This window comes from Neolamprologus brichardi, chromosome 11, assembly GCF_056152115.1.
Source record: "Neolamprologus brichardi isolate AB-2024 chromosome 11, ASM5615211v1, whole genome shotgun sequence".
NCBI classification, from domain to species: domain Eukaryota; kingdom Metazoa; phylum Chordata; class Actinopteri; order Cichliformes; family Cichlidae; genus Neolamprologus; species Neolamprologus brichardi.
In genome coordinates, this window is record NC_142114.1 from 20,525,001 (window position 1) to 20,541,592 (window position 16,592).

At 39.8% G+C, this 16,592-nt stretch overlaps 2 protein-coding genes across 2 annotated transcripts in view; one reads left to right on the forward strand and one right to left on the reverse strand.

Annotated features, from left to right (window-relative positions):
* Positions 1-8,918, forward strand: part of LOC102777073 (glycoprotein endo-alpha-1,2-mannosidase-like protein) — a 10,809-nt gene extending 1,891 nt beyond the window's left edge. The window contains exons 2-4 of the mRNA XM_006791676.2: positions 411-520; positions 7,382-7,458; positions 7,829-8,918. Of these exons, the coding sequence (XP_006791739.1) occupies positions 411-520; positions 7,382-7,458; positions 7,829-8,465 (824 nt within the window). The 3' untranslated portion in view covers positions 8,466-8,918. The remainder of the gene's footprint in view (positions 1-410; positions 521-7,381; positions 7,459-7,828) is intronic.
* A 52-nt stretch (positions 8,919-8,970) lies between these two features.
* Positions 8,971-16,046, reverse strand: yrdc (yrdC N(6)-threonylcarbamoyltransferase domain containing). Its single transcript, XM_006791675.3, has 6 exons — positions 15,810-16,046; positions 13,584-13,779; positions 12,812-12,926; positions 12,600-12,719; positions 11,620-11,750; positions 8,971-10,986 (listed from the first exon to the last, which is right to left on the reverse strand). Exons 1-6 carry the CDS (start codon positions 15,979-15,981, stop codon positions 10,923-10,925), a joined length of 798 nt encoding a protein of 265 aa, XP_006791738.1. The 5' UTR covers positions 15,982-16,046; the 3' UTR covers positions 8,971-10,922.
* Positions 16,047-16,592: the final 546 nt, after the last annotated feature.

Here is a 16,592-nt window from a genome sequence, read left to right on the forward strand (position 1 = left end):
CCGCTGTGGCTGATAGAAAACCATTTTTCAGCCAGCGTGAGTTTATGAATTTATGAGCTGTCACACACTCAAACTGTTGCCACTAAAACAAGGCATAATAAATAGTCCTAAGATGACAAGTACATATTCATTTAAAAAATTAACTGTCCTCCATAGATCAGCGGATGTACTGTATTGCTGTGAACCACAAAGAGACACTAAAGGATGATCGCAGAGAAAGCAACATTACTCCAAGACAACAATAACTGCACATAAACACAGTTAGCTTGAAATCGATGCATCATTTCAGCAATCCATACAATAATATTGTTAGAGCTTCATATACATTTTGTTTGTATGTTCCCATCAGAAGGTGATGGTGCTCTGAGGTGTTAATTCGTATCTTTGATCAACTGCTTATCTCCCTCTAGGTGTTCTGGTCCTGTCCTGGTATCCTCCTGGAGTAGCCGATGACAACGGGGAACCTGCTGAGGATTTGGTACCAGCTGTACTGGATGCAGCATATAGACACAACCTCAAGGTAAGCAGTGTCAGCACATTTTATGTGTGCGTGTGTGTGTGTGTGTGCGTGCGTGTGTGTGTGCGTGCGTGTGTGTGTGAGAGAGAGATGTTTCTTAGATGAATCATCGATTTTAAACATTAACTTTTTTTCTCTTTCCTCTTCATTGACCTTTATTGAAACTCTAAAAGACAGAACAATAAAGAGGAAATCAGATAGCACACTATATAACAATACTGCCAAAGTATAACTAAAGTAAGCTCAGCTCATATAGAAATACAACAGAGTTTACAGTAGTTTTGAACTCTGTTAGAGAAATTAGATTTATGAAATTCATTCTAACTTTAGGACTCTAACTTCCTGGAAAACAAACCAGTGACTTTGTCATTTCTGTCACTCAGCAGCTATTCTGCATGTCCTTTAAGAAACACAGGAGATGCATCTCTAGAGATTTCATTTGACCAAATCACTTACAGAGGAGATTTTTAACCTGAATAGGGCATTTTTGTGGTTAGATAAAGACTATAACAAAAAGAAAATATATATATGGCCATAATTTTCCCCAGTTTGTTATGATTGGAAAAACATATATTCAGTTACCAACAGACTGCCTCTCAAAAGGAAAGCATAGTGTCAATTTAGTACTACTACACAACAGTAGCCACTGCCCAACATGCATGGATACTGTGCTGATGGATTAATGTACAGCAAATCACCACGATAAAGAATCTAGGCCAGATGGCAGCAGCTAGGCTTCTCCTAATTCCTAACAGCTTTAACAGTGTCCAAAGTATCTTAAGAATTCCTCATATCTATTATTTACACTTAGAAATAGTTGAGATGATGGTTGCAAAGTGTATATGGCAGAATATGTCCATAATTACACAACACTTTATCATCTGCATATTTGTATTTTCTCTGAATGTGCTACACTTGAATTATTTGCATAAGAGGACCAAACTCAGATCCCTGAAATACTCCACTGAGAACAACGAGCCATATTGAATTGTGTCTGTGGAGTTTCACTCTGCAGTGTGGATTAAACACCCAAAATTAAGTGCTACGTAGACAGTCGTTAGTATGTGCAGGCTTGCTTACAGTCTTTCATAGTGGCTCATTGTGTTGGCTTTTGTGGGTTCAAAAGAGAAGTCCTTACAATTGATGATTTCTATGAGCAAAACAGACCTAAAGTAACTCAGCTATTTTTTATTTTGTTATTTTTATTTCGAACTGTTGCAAGAGCCAAAGTTGAGGCTCAAATGTGAAAAAAATTGGAATTTCTGTCCACTACTCTTTCTAAAACCTCAGTGACACGGGACCAAAAAGAAGGATTACTGGTCTTTCACGGAGGCATATGAAGAGCTTAACACTGCTTAGGATAGTAATCTCGAACCAGTGTTATATGTTGAATTTGTGGGTGCTAAGGCCTTCTCAACTTGCCGTGCTGCATCCTGTAAAGCTGCTCACTGCTACTCAGGATTTGACTCGGAATACTTGCAGCTGCAGTGACTTCATCTCTAGCATTAAAGCATAAAATGTGTCAAAAAGCTGCTGCTGTTGCCGCTGGATTAGTTGTTGAATGAACTCTTGAACACATTAGTGGGGTGGAGAGCCGTGGGAGGCGGTGCAGAATGTGGGTAAAACCACATGACCAATTGCCAATTAGGTTGGAAAATGACAGCGGACATAGCTGAGTCTGTGTTGGTGCCCCTGCTGCACTGTATTGAAGGCTTATTAAAGTTTTACAGCCAGTGTTTGCTTGTAATCAGATATGATTCGTGTCAGATGCTTACCAAATACGAATGGAAGGATTGGGCGAAGAAAGACAATGAAAGGGAACGAGAGTGAGGTGCTAGCAGTACGGGATTTTCAGCAGCACTGTGGATCGGAACAAGGAACTAGAAATAAATTAAGAAAGTTCTCAGGTCTGTATGCTCTAATGTGAAGAATAACAATGACTTAAGGGCCAAGATCTGAGGACTTTTCCCATGTTAAAGCAGGTGCCATTAATAATACACCACTGCATTTGTACATCTAATTTATTAATTTAATCATCTTAATAATTACCGAACATTTTCTAATATCAGCCTCTAAATATGACATTTTGTTGCTCTTTTTTAATATATGTAATTTATAATCGAATATTTTTATAATTGAAAATTTTTACAGTTTAAAAATGACAAATATGTACACATGTAATAATATTTCCGTGAGCCTCTTGAAGTATATTTACCTTTAAATGCACAAGACCAAAAATCATTATTCACAAGTTGTATTTACAATTTGCAAAAGTTATCACCGAGGTTAATTACAAATCAGTATTGCAACACAAGTCATTACCATGCTGGTGTTTGTATTCTGTTGTGCAGATAACATAATTTGATTTCAGCAGAGATGTGGCCACAAACTGGCCTCATTCTCACTATAAACAACTCCGATGAGAGGCAGAAGAGTTGTCAGGCTAGCCTGTCAGATTTAATATCATACTGGGGAGTTTTTTCTGTTTGGTTGAAGGCAACGAAATAATGCATCTCTACAAGGGCAAGACAAGAATGCAGGGATTAGACATGCATGGCTGAGTTGATGAGGTTTTACACATAATGCTGTCAGTAGAGAAGCTAATAGACAGAATTTAATGCCACGCTTTATTGTCATCATCCAACCAGCAAGCATGGCATTTTCATAAAAGCATGCGTGGAAAAACAGATTGTGACACGCTTTCTTCAAACAGTATCTTACTGAAATAAGAACGAGCTACTTATCCTTGTGTTTAATGAAAACGCGCAGAAGGTCACAATCAGAGCAGTCTCCAGAAAGCGCTGGAATGAAATTATTCAGAGTTGAGCGGAGTCTTTCCAAGCATCCTCTTCCAATTCTTCTTGTTTTTCCTGAACTGTTATGTCTGCACAGAGCTACATTCATCTTTGGATTGCATCCTCTTGCATAATGTTTAGCAAAATGCTGACAAGGTAAAGAACTTTGGCTCTGATAATTTGGAACTCTGATGAAAAACAACCTTAAATCATTTCTGTGCTCTTTTCCACTGAAAGGCGGGACAAAAGGTGGGAGGGAAGCCCAAGTGAGGAGGATGGATGGTCCCACAGAGGGCAGAGGCAGCAGCCAAAAAAGTATCAGATCAGGATTCAAGAAGCGCACATAAAGTGGCTGCTGGCTTATCTGAGAAATGCATGAGTGAATTAGCAGTTTTGTTTTGAGTCCTCACCACCTTGGATAGTCTACTGTATGATATCAGAAAAATACATTCATTAAAAAAAGACAAAAAAATATCACAAAGGGAGGAACCTCCAGGAGTAATGAGCTATCAATATTAATGATGCGTACCTTGGTTTCCACCTTTGTCCTTTCTTGACCTGAGCTGTCTTGCATGTTGCAGCAGCAATCCTCCAAACTGAGGAGGAGTCTGACACTCGTAACTGATGAATATGAAATTAACTTTCCAAGATTTTCATGGACAGACTAACCCATTAGGGGACACTTAGTCATAACCTTTAAGTATTCAGTAGCAAATAATAAACAAAAAACAAAATATAAAATCAGAGAAGCAGGAACCATTTTTGCCTTAAAAATAATATGACACATACATTTTAAAATTAAGAAATTATTGAAAAAACATGCTTTTTTAATCAAAGAAGTGTTTGCATTCAGACATTTAAACATGCAGTAAAATTATCAATAAAAATAAAAAACAAGGAAAATGCTACAAATGACCAGTGACATGATCTGTCTCCATGACAGCAGGATGTAATGCTGTAAAGCTGGCAACGTATTTATATGAACCCAAAGTGATAGATGGAGGTTTAGATAAGAGGAATACAGTGAATTGCATACAGCTTTTGACCTAATTGAACATTTACAAGTTAGACTGAAGGTGAATGGAAACTGGAGAAGAGCAAGCTCACTAAAAACAAATCCAGCTTCCATCCTGGTAGCGATCCCACGCCACATTGCTAAAAACACACTGACCCCTCTTCGAGTAATGCTGCAAAAGAAAGCAATGTACTTTTTATTATATAAGTTGAATAGCATCTCAGTAGCACCCACACACGGCTCATGTTGGAGAGCACATCACATGAGCCTCCACAGCAGTGCTGCTGCTTGACCTCAGCTCGAAGTGGAGCTGAAATAGTCCTTTTGCCCAGGGCAGGGTGGGGGCGGCTTGGTGGGGACAGGGTAGGGGGGTTATTGGAAACTGGAGGTAGGAGAAAAAGAGCAGAGGGGATATGTGCATCATGGGTCCCATGACTCAGTTTGAGCCTGTGAACAATCTGCACCCTGAGGGGGTGCAAAAGTTCTATCTCCTAAGTAGGCCATAAAGCTACACAGGGGAATATGGCCCATGGGTGCCCTATGATGGCATCAGCCACACTTCCTTATTTCCCGATGCACTCAGTAGCTACATTTTTTCGTACATGAAACCTGTACAACCTCGGTGTATATCCACCGACTTCACTCACTCTAGAATGAAAGTGATATTAAATTGATCTAACTGTCAGAAAAGGTCTGAACCTATATTTTTGTGTTGGTGCTCATCCTTCCCTCTGCGCTTTCTGCATGACATGCCACTAAATTCACTCTGCTCAGCACAAATCACACCGAGGCTGTTCCAGACTGCACTGTCAATGTTTATGAGGTATTAAAATGCGTTGGCTATGTCTCATTTACTTCTAAATTACCAAAATTGTAATCAGCCAGCGCGTTGGGGAAAATGAGTTTTCTAGTGGCCTGCACTCTGATGAAGTATCTATTTTCCTCTGTTATAATCATGTTATAATCATGCAGCTTCACGAGCTGTAATATCTCATAGATTTTTTTGTGGCTTTATCTTACTGTACTATCTTATTGTCTCCATCATTTTCTCCCACTGTTACTGCCAGAGAGTTAGCTTCATAAATATTGATTTTAGAATATGATTTACTCATATGCCCAAGACCTTCCTCCCTCAATCTCTTTTCAAATTACTCTTTTGCAAAACAAAGTGCCTCTTACACTGTTAAAATTGACATTTTTTTTGTACATAAAAGCACTTAGTATCATTATTAGTAGCAGAAGTGATCCAGTTATTTGGATCCATCCCGACCGTCCAGGACACATATCCATTAATTCGTTAATGCTCTACACTTAACTCCATAACGACAATATGGATCTTATAGAAAAACTACAAAATACATCTATTTCCAATAACAAGTAGGTGAAATGCCATTCTATATTTTAGTGGAGCTTTGCAAGCATTGGATTTTTAACAAAGATAAGACTTGGATCATGTAAAGTGGGCTAAGGCATCTTTGTTTAGCTTACTCAATGGCAGCCTACATTCCTTTAGATGCTTCCATCATCTCAAAAAGGACATTTTCCTTTCACATTGTTCCTCTCGAGTGTCCAGTGCTGGAAAAGTGGTGTTTCTCTTTGATCATGCATTATTCAAAGTCACTGAATTCTCCAGGCGCACCCTAAAATATTCAACTTAAGCACTTTTTGTGTACATGTCACTTCATATCCCTTGTTCCTCTGCTGCGTTTGTTCATGAACTGTAAATGGCCATTTCTAACAGACGCATTAACTGTGAGTGTTACAATAGTCTCCAAAGGCAGACCACTCAGGCTGAAAAACAGTTATAGTGTAGCAGATTTTGTCATGAACACAGAGCGGTGAGGAAACATGGTGCTTTGATGTCCGTGTAAGTGGGTAACATTTGTGTTGGTGAGCCCTCTTAGTGTCATAGCCTTATTAAAGGGTTTTTAGAAAACTGCAGTGAGTCTGTAATAAGGTACAAGGGTAAAGGCGCCAGACTCCTGATGCCACGCATTGCTTTGGGGCTGCACAAGGTCAAAATGGTGCATGACTAACATGTTTTGCTGAATTATAACTGTGAGACTCATTTTCCTGAAAAGGGGCTCAGAGGTCTGATGAGCTGCGATACCATCTGACTACAAAAACAGTGGTTGGGAATTGCGGTGTGACCAACATTGTTGCATCCGTGCCCAATCGAATTGTGATCTCTTTGTTTTTAATATGGTTACTTCAAAGATAGGGACCAGGTCTGAGACCGCTCAGTCACCATCTTCAAACCCATGTTGGTGCATCAAAACAGTGATAAAACGGGGATAAAACAGCAACAATCTCATTGAGATAATAATGTGATTAATGATGATAAAGCTCTAATCTGTTGTCTGCTGGAAATATGTTGCTATCCACACTTGACCTGTAGTGGTGTACTAGAACCAGGCATGGAATCCATGCATTTAATGCAACACTGTCAGCTACAGACTGGGTCAGACTGAAATGTGGAAACTGTATTGCTTATGCAGTTATAAGCAAACTGGCACCGCTAGTTCTTTTCAATAACAACAAGCATTTTACCAAGATCATCAGATTATCATACCCTGATGAAGATAAGAGAATGAATGGATTCATGGATGGATGGATGGAAAAATAAGAAGCAAGTAACAAAATAATACAGTGTAAGTTCAGGTTTTATGCATGTTTCTCTCTGAAAACACTTAATGGTTCGTCTCTCCAACTACTTTGAACTAGATAGCAAAATAAAATCAATCCAATCATTCGCCAACCACCTTTCCCTGGTTGCATGGAGGTTGTGGTCCTATTTTTACTCTTGTGTGACTGAGGCCTTATTGAATTATTTTTGTCTTAGAAACATGTCAGACTTTGATTGATTACAAGCCAGGAGAAGTTACTGTCACTCTCGTCAACTTTCTATGAGGAATCTCCCCCTGGGAATGCCTGACTTTTAGTCAATACTTCTCCAGGTCGTCTGTAAATGCTGACCTTGAATGATACATAAATTAATAATGTAGTTATATAATGAATGAAAATGAACATGCATATTGCTTCATCATCTCCCAGGTTGCATTCCACATCCAACCATACAGAGGACGAAACGATCAGAGCGTGCATGACAACATCAAGTACATCATTGACAGGTGGGTGCATGTCTGGCTGTGCTTCATCGCTGAGTCAACTCAAATAGAAAGCCATTAAGATTGCATGCATAGCAAGAAAAACAGCAGTTACGACACTGAAATACTTTTAGGGTGCAGTTCAGCTTATATAAAGCCAGTTTCATGATTTATGGATGAGTTCTTCAAGCAAAAGCCATTTTAACTTTTAACTTTAACATGTGGGGTTGCTCTGAAAAAGAGGACCTTTCAGAGATTTACTAACTCAGAAGTCCCAAACCTTGAAAATATATTCAGTTTAAGTAACAAATGGTATACAATATTTTTATTCTTTGTCTCAGTGGTAGGATTTATTGTTGTGTTGTTAAATGTTTTGTATTATATTATTTTTAAGGTATGGCGACCACGGAGCGTTCTACAAGTTCACTACCAGCACAGGGAAGAGTCTTCCTCTGTTTTACATTTATGACTCCTACCTAACTCCACCCGAGTCCTGGTCTGAGTTTTTGACACCGACTGGCTCCCACAGCGTGCGCGGGTCAGCTTACGACTCCGTCTTTATAGCCCTGATTGTGGAGGAGCGTCATAAGCACGACATCCTGGCAGGCGGCTTCGATGGCATGTACACTTACTTTGCCTCCAACGGCTTCTCCTTTGGCTCTTCTCACCAGAACTGGAAATCCATCAAAGCTTTCTGTGATGGGAACAACCTCCTTTTTATCCCCAGCGTGGGGCCTGGTTACATTGACACCAGCATTCGGCCATGGAACAACCACAACACACGCAACAGGGTGAACGGACGTTACTACGAGACAGCCCTGCAGGCGGCACTCAACGTGCGCCCGGAGATTGTCACCATAACATCTTTTAATGAATGGCACGAGGGGACGCAGATAGAAAGGGCTGTGCCTAAAAAAACTGTGACACGGGTTTACTTGGACTATCAGCCACATGGGCCTGATCACTACCTGGAGCTGACCCGCCGCTGGGCCGAGCAGTTCAATAAAGAAAAGGAGCAGTGGCTCATGTGAGCTTTCATCAAACTGACTTGAAACGGCACGCCGTAGTGGAAGCGTGTGCACACATGAAAGAGGAGGCAAGAGAGCGATTGATTGATATAGTTTTGAGTGCAGAAGGACATGCTGTTACCTTTTTTAAACATGCTGGATGCCAGAGGTCCTACAGATGTGTGTGCAAATTCAAAGATAGGATACAAAGTGTATCAAAAACCCAGACTTATAAAATGCTCTGTGGGACTGTCTCTAATCTCCCCCACACAATTGGTATGTTGAAATGTCTGCCCGATAATTTATTGTATTTCTAAATACAGTAAGCCACCATCTCATGCCCCTTTATATAGTGAAATAATAGAACTGAAGACACTGTAGTTTTCATTTATCCATAACATACAATTTGACCCTTTACCCAGGTTCAGAGACTTGTCACTGTCACACAACATCTCTAACAAACATATTCTTATGAAATGAAACAAAAAAAGTCTTTTTGATTTTTGGAAATCCTTTAATATTTGGAGCTTTTTGTTGTGAGATTAAAATCAGTAAAGAGAAAGCTGGAAAAGGCAGGAAAGATGGCTTTGCATAGAGAGAGAAAAAAACTGAAAAAGACATAATTTGTAAAGCTAAATTTGGAACATTATAGCATGTTAGCTCAACTTGTAAAAAGAACAGAACATGACAGTTTCTCACAGCAGATCCCCTGCATCCATTTCACTCGATCTCTAACATCTTTCTCTGTCACGCCAACCATCTGCACGTCCTCCTGCCTGAAAGCATCAATCTTCAGCATCCTTCGTCCAGCACATCCACCATCGCCTCTCTAACCTTGCCTCCACACTGAGAGTCACCCTGATATCCTCATTTCTAATCCTGTCCCATTCTGCCAGTAAAATCTTAACATCTTTTACTCCACCTCCAGCGTGACAACTTACCCTTTCGTTATTGCCGCTGTCTCTAAACCATATATCACAACAGGTCTCACTACCATCTCATAAACTCTTTTACTCTTGCCATCCTTCACCAACAAACTAACTTACCAAGAATACTCATTTCTGATCTACCCAAATAAAATTGGGTAATTTCAACCGCTCCTTTATTTCCTGAGGCCTCTGGCACAGATTTTACTCTAGGTACTATTAACACAACCCTCCCATTCATCAGCACAAGCTTGTGAGTCCCCGAGGCTGGGATTGTGTCTCCTCTTTGTCTCAAGCTGGGGATCTTTCCCATATAACGTGTCAAGTACTACACCACAGACCCGATATCTACCCAAATACAATTGAAGATTGGGTAATTCCTATATGAAAAGACTTCACTGTAAGCATATGGGACTCTGCTTTTTTTTTTCTCCACTGAAGCAAGAAGTCAGGACATGAAAGTCTATGGCTCAAAGTGATTGAACGCATTAATGAATATAAACCTGCCCACTGACTGGGGCACTCTGGGGCACAATCTGTATAGACTTGATTAAGATTCTGATAGCTTTTAAAATGAAAGGTTTCGCAGAGACAGGCGTCTTTGAGAATAAAAGTGCGTTCTCTGAATGATCCGAAGTTGATTTCCCTGTCCAGGTTGCCAGTAAGTGGTTTCTGCTCCTTTTTAAACACTTAACATTGCTCTATTGATTTCACCCTCCATTAAGAAGCTGTTTTGAGTGAAAATCCAGACACCAGTGGATAAAGACAGAAATAAATCTCAGATAGCTTCTTGTGCATGGATGAAACTGTGAGACTGGGAAAAAATATATAATTTTATTGTGGATTTGCCAATGTTGTACCATCTGTTAATCAAGGTCCAATCAGACACTGAAGATTTAATCATGTACTCCAATTATTAACATTCAAATGAGAGGAAATCTACAAATTATATCCATGTGCCAACCGAAACAACTCAAATGTGCCAGTATTAGAAGTCTACAATGTAAAACAGGATTTACTGTAAGTGTTGATGCTAACAATTGAAGTGCAATCTTCACGCTGTCATAAAAAAAGAGGATTAAAAAACAAACAAACAAACAAACAGAAAAAACAAACAGAAAACAGTTTACAGCCCCCTTAAATAAAAAGTTGATTTAATTTATCACACAGATTCAATCAGACCATTAAAATGTGTTTACTACAGCTCTGATCGTGTTGCAAAAAGGCTGGCTCAAACCATTCTTTCTCCCATGACCACATTACTTAAAGTACTATACAGCTGACCTTTTTCTGTATAAATGATAGTTTAAAGCTTAAATTCCCAAATAATGTAATGACAGAAACATACAAAATATGCTCATCTAAGACATAAGGAAAGATACCCAAGACACTGAAGCTGCCACTGGAACAAAATCGTCCATCAGCAGTTGCAGTCCTCCTGAGATACAGTCTTCCCCGGCAAAGGCTGATTCACGGATTCATCTTCTCCCAAGTAGCCCCGGGTCAGAGCTGGTTGTGCGTGATTTTTGGAGTGTGGAGAGTTCAAAGGTCATTCTTACCCAGAGTGCTCTGACAGTCCATATTTGCGCTCGAGCACATCAACCGTAGAAGAAAGGGCACTGAAATCAAAATTAAAGTCATTTCTTGTTTAATGTACCAAGTCTACTTCAGAGGAAACATGGGTGGTTTGGGGGCAGAGGGGGTGTGAGGGTCAGAGTGAGAAAGAAGAGTGTTAACACGATGCGACAGACTGATTCCAAATATGGTTTTTTTAAATGAAACTAAGACTTGTTCTTGCAAAATGCCTCCTTATTTTTTGTGGTGGGTATTTCAATATTTAAGTTTTGTTTTAGGAGATTCATACTATAGCTGGTGCTGCAACACTGGGAGAGGCTGGAAACACCTGGGTATTTCAAAGCAACAGTGAGTCAGTGTGGATGCATGCATTCCCCTTCTTCAAGTCATGGAATAAACTGGTGCTATATGAATAACTTCCAGTTCTAATTCAGGTGACTTGAGCAACGTATGACTGCTTACTTTGGATATTTTAATACATCAGACTCAGTCAGTTTACTTTTGCTCAGTTCTGATATGAAAATGTTTTTTTTCCAGTCAATTTTTTTGTCAGTTGTAAAAAGTGCCTGAAGTTCTCTGAAGTGAGTTTAAATGATATGCTTAAACATTCAGTTACATCAGATAGTTTTATCTCACTTGGAGAGAAACTATTGAAACAAGCGTCTGGATGAACTTACCACCCTGGTCTGATGATGCTGTATTTGCCAAGTACTGACAGGTCGACTACTGTTGATCCGAGGCGGCTCTGGTCTCCTATCGGTCCACCATCAACAACCACAGCTAGTTTGGGCCAGAGCTCCTGGAACTCCTTAAGAGGATAAACCCAGCAACATTCAGGGCTACATACACTCACTGACCGCTATGTTAGGTACGCCTGTTCAACTGCTCAATAATACAAATAATTAATCAGCTAATCACATGGCACCAAGTCAATGATTTACACATGTAAAGACAACCTGCTAAAGTTCAAACCGAGTATCACAATGGGGGAAGAAAGATGAATGAAGTGAAGTGATTTTTTCATCACAGTGAATTCACTTCACTCAAATGGAGCCCACAATTACCAGATTTCAATGCAATAGAGCACCTTAATAATGTGGTGGAAAAGGAGATTGGGATCGTGGATGTGCAGGTGGCAAATCTGGGGCAACTGTGTGATGCCACCGTGCCAATATGGACCAAAGTCTTTAATGTTTCCAGCACCATGTTTAATATATTGCCACAAACAATTAAACTCAATCCAGTACAAGCAAGGTTTAACTTATAAAGTGTCTGGTAGGTGTACTTGAAATTTAACCTCCTAGGACCTGGCGTCCACATACGTGGACATCACATTTAGGGTTGTCTAGACCAAAATACAAAATTTTGCTCTACAATGGCCTGATATCCACTTACGAGGACATTATACTGCCACTGCTCTATCAAAATTTAAAGCGAATGTCCTCATATGTGGATCTCATTTTTCTCAGAAACAAAAACAAAACAAAAAAACAAACAAAAACAAAACATAATTCTTTGTTTTTACACTCATCAGGTCCCAATCAGCCCAAATAGCAAAGAGACATTAAAAATGCATGCCATGAAAGAGTTCGGGTCTTTGGAGGTTAACATACTTGAAACTGAAAGAAACAAAAACATCATTTACTTTAGTACTTACATGTACTTCCACTGTGCTGGTCTGTGAGCTGATGTTGGCACTTGTGAGTGCCAGTGGTTCCCCACACATCTGACAAAGTTGCCTCATAAAGGGATGATCTGGGATACGTACACCTACAAGCTGAGGAAGACATGGATGTGTAAACAACAATTCACACTTATGATCAAACAATTTATTGTCAGCACTATTCAATTAAAAAGAAGCAAACTCACTGATGTAAAGGGGTTCAGGTCTGCGTTCAGTTCTTCAGACCTTTCAAACACCAGGGTGACAGGACCAGGGAGCAGGTCACCTAACAGCTCTTTTTTCACCATCACCTTGCAGTACCTGCACATGACATCACATTACCATACTTGTGTTTAATCTAGCCCCAAAAACTATAAATGACCATTAATGACTGCATCACTGCAAAAAAAAAAAAAAAAAAGCAGCTGTGTTTTATTTGCTTCTCTGCTCTGATCCTGTTTTGTCTTTTGCAATGAAGTTTTGAACTCATGATGTCACGACACCAATTTGCATTGTGGAAAAATTGCTTTGGGCCATTTCAACATGTTCTGAATTTTAATGAAGCAAATGACTGATAGCCGCAATAACTATCTGATAATAAAATAATTGCTTTTCAGGCCAGAATAGTTTTTGGGAATATCCACTATTCTCTGATTTCATTTGTTTCACTTTAAATCCCACAAAGCTTTAACAAATCTCAAAGAAATGCGACATGCCTGCACAGAGATAGAAAATACAGTCACAGAATAATGTTGCGAATAATAATTACCGAGGTGTCCTTTGACAGCAGGTGTGCCTGTCACTCAAAATGTAAAATGTGTTATTTGAGTGGAGATGGTATCTGTGCCTCGTGCATGTGTGACTCTTCAGGAAATGAGTAATATGTTTGTGCAAAAGAGTTGGCTTAGAGGACTGCACTTAGAATGAAGCAATTACACAACATGTGCCCTGATCAAAGTGAAATAAAAGCACACTTACTTATAGATATCCTGAATTTCCCCTACACAGATGGCCAGCGGCTTCTGTCCGTTTCGTCCTTTAGTGTCATACGTTTTTCTGACGGCGTCGGAGTTTTGGGCCAGACATGCCAGGCCATAGATGGTATCTGTGGGCACCGCAACAATGTGACCCTCTTTCAGGGCCTTTACTGTGCAACTCAGGATTTCAGCACCATCTGCAGTTCAAAAACAAAGGGTGTTAATGAGACGTTATCCACAGAAGGACACAACAGTATGAATGGATGGTATGAGGAGGTTAGGGCATCTAAATTTAAAGCTTTACTCTAAACATGTTCCCCCAGCTTCATTGTTTTCATTTTCCTTTATGTATAGGAACAAATTTAGGCTCATCAGCTATCGTGAATGCGATGTAAATATATTAGGGGGAGCGATAAAACAGGAAGAAATATGTATAGTGTAATATGTTTGTTGACTACCAAAAAGTACACGCCTGAAGTAGCTAAAAAAATCAAAAACCCAAAGTACACAACTGAAGTGTGAATAGGTAAGCAACCTAATGAAATCATACTCACACAATTGAACAGGTGATGTAACACCGTTCCAGATGCAATCTCACCTTCTAATCACACTATATACTATAATGCTAAAATATTTGTTGCTTGCCTTCACACACACATATAAACTTGAGTGACATCCCATTCTCAGTCCAGAAGATTTAATATGTCAGCACAGCCTTTGCAGCCATAGAAGCCTCAACTCAGCTGGGAATTGTGTTTATGGGAATTTTAACCATCCAGATTCATCCAGAAGTGCATGCATGACATGCATGTATCTGCAGTATCTGCTCTAATTCAACCCAAAGGTGTCTGTCGGGTTGATGTCAGGACTCTGTGCAGGCCAGTCAAGTTCTTGCACACCAAACTCGCTCATCCATGTCTTTATGGACCTTGCTTTGTGCACTGGTGTGCAGTCCTGTTGGAACAGTAAGGGGCCATCCCCAAACTATTCCCACAAAGTCAGGAGAATGAAATTGTCCAAATTGTTTTGGTGTGCTGAAGCTTTAGGAGTTTAAACCCGACGTCATAATTCCCCCCTTCTCCAAACGCTACACTTGGCACATTGCAATCAGACAAGTTCTGTTCTCCTGGCAACTGATTGCCAGATGTAGAAATGTGATTCATCATTTCAGAGAACACATCTCCACTGCTCTAGGGTCAAGTAGCAGCATGCTTTACACCAGTGTGTTGCTTTGCATTGCACTTGGTGATGTAAGCCACTCAGCCATGGAAACCTATTCCATGAAGCTCTCTATGAACTGCTTTTGAGCTAATCTGAATGCCATGTGAAGTTTTGGAGGTGCATAGAAACTGACTCTGCAGAAAGTTGGCAAGCTCGGCACACTATACATCTCAGCATCCGCTGAGTCTGCACTGTGATCACACTTCATCAACCATGAAATGATAAAATCACACTTCATGGCTGAGTGGTTATAATACCACTCACAGCTGATTGTGGAATATTTAGTAGCAATGTAATGTGACAACTTGTCTTATTGCACAGGTGGCTTCCTGTCATGGTAGCACGCTGGAACTCACTGAGCTGCTCATTCTTCCTCAAATTATTGTAGAAGCAGTTTCAAAACATTAGGAACACTTGTCAACATACACTCATCGTCTTAGTACATTTCATTCTACACCTGTTTAACTGTTAAACCTGTTAAAGCAGTGATTGTCAACAGGATCTGCTTAAGTTCAACTCAAGTATCCGAAGAGGCAAGATGCGTAATTTAACTCCATTTGGATAGGGCCAGATGAGGACCTGAGGTTTTCACACAGTACAGAGGCATGAACGTTATGGTAGTGTGGGGCTTTTAATAATTTCTTTAACTTTTGTTTTCCTTTTTCTACAGTGGAATACAGCATACATAATGACTAAAACAACAAGAATTAGGTGTACAACTTTGAATTTCTGCCACTAATTTCTAGTTTGGGCAAACAGCTACAAAGTAAGCAGTTCATCCTAACTGGCAGTGCTCACTCTACTGTGACTTAACTGGAGCTTAGTTTTGGGTGTTAGAATCACATCGGGTTAGCTGTGAGTCACACATAACAGGAAAACCAAGAATCTGATGCAACACGGTGCAGTGTTTACGATGCTTAGCCTCCAATCAGAGCCAGCTGTTTACAAACACACCCTGCTTCACTAAGCGAGACCTACGTCCACTTTGAATGTTAGACACATGTACCTGTCTCGTCCCGATGGACCGTCGGTCCGTTGGAGGTCGGCGGTAACAGACGCAATACTTTTGTCTTGAGCTCTTTAAACATCTCTGCACTGATCCGACGAGCTGCGACTGAACCGTGAACTCCTCTAGATGTATTTACTAATACAGCAGCAATACTACAAACCAGCTTCATAAAATCAAGCGTTCATCCGGAGGACTACCCTGTCTCGCACAAGCAACGTGTAGCCGTAGGACCAGACGATAGAATTTTTCCGGGTTACGCCCCCAATCTATGACGACAACAATTAAAGAGCCAGCGGCACGGAAAAATGCAGACTAATACCAATGACCGCCAAAAAAACGAGTATAATTTCACACTTGACATATACTTATAGCATTTCTAAAGAGATATATCTCTCTCTATCTTTCTAAACCGAATGCCAACTGCATTCTTTAGCTCATTTTTTTTACCCTTTCCAAATAAATAAAAATTATGAGCCTGGTTTTCATTATATCAAAAATAAAATTTTAAAATAAAATACATCACGTTTACGGAAAAAGAGGAAAAACAGCAGTGAATAAAAATGTTTTAATACTAGACACTTTCACTGGGAAAAAAACAAACCTGTGTCTTTTTTTTGCTATTATTAGGGAAAAACAACAACAAAAACCCCAAACAGATTATTAACTTCAAGTGAATTTCTCAGAACTTTGAGTAGTTAAGTCAAAAATGGGAAACTATACCCCGAAATATACCCTTTCACTCATTGGTGCCTTTTTTGTCCTCCCCCAGTGGTAGAAACA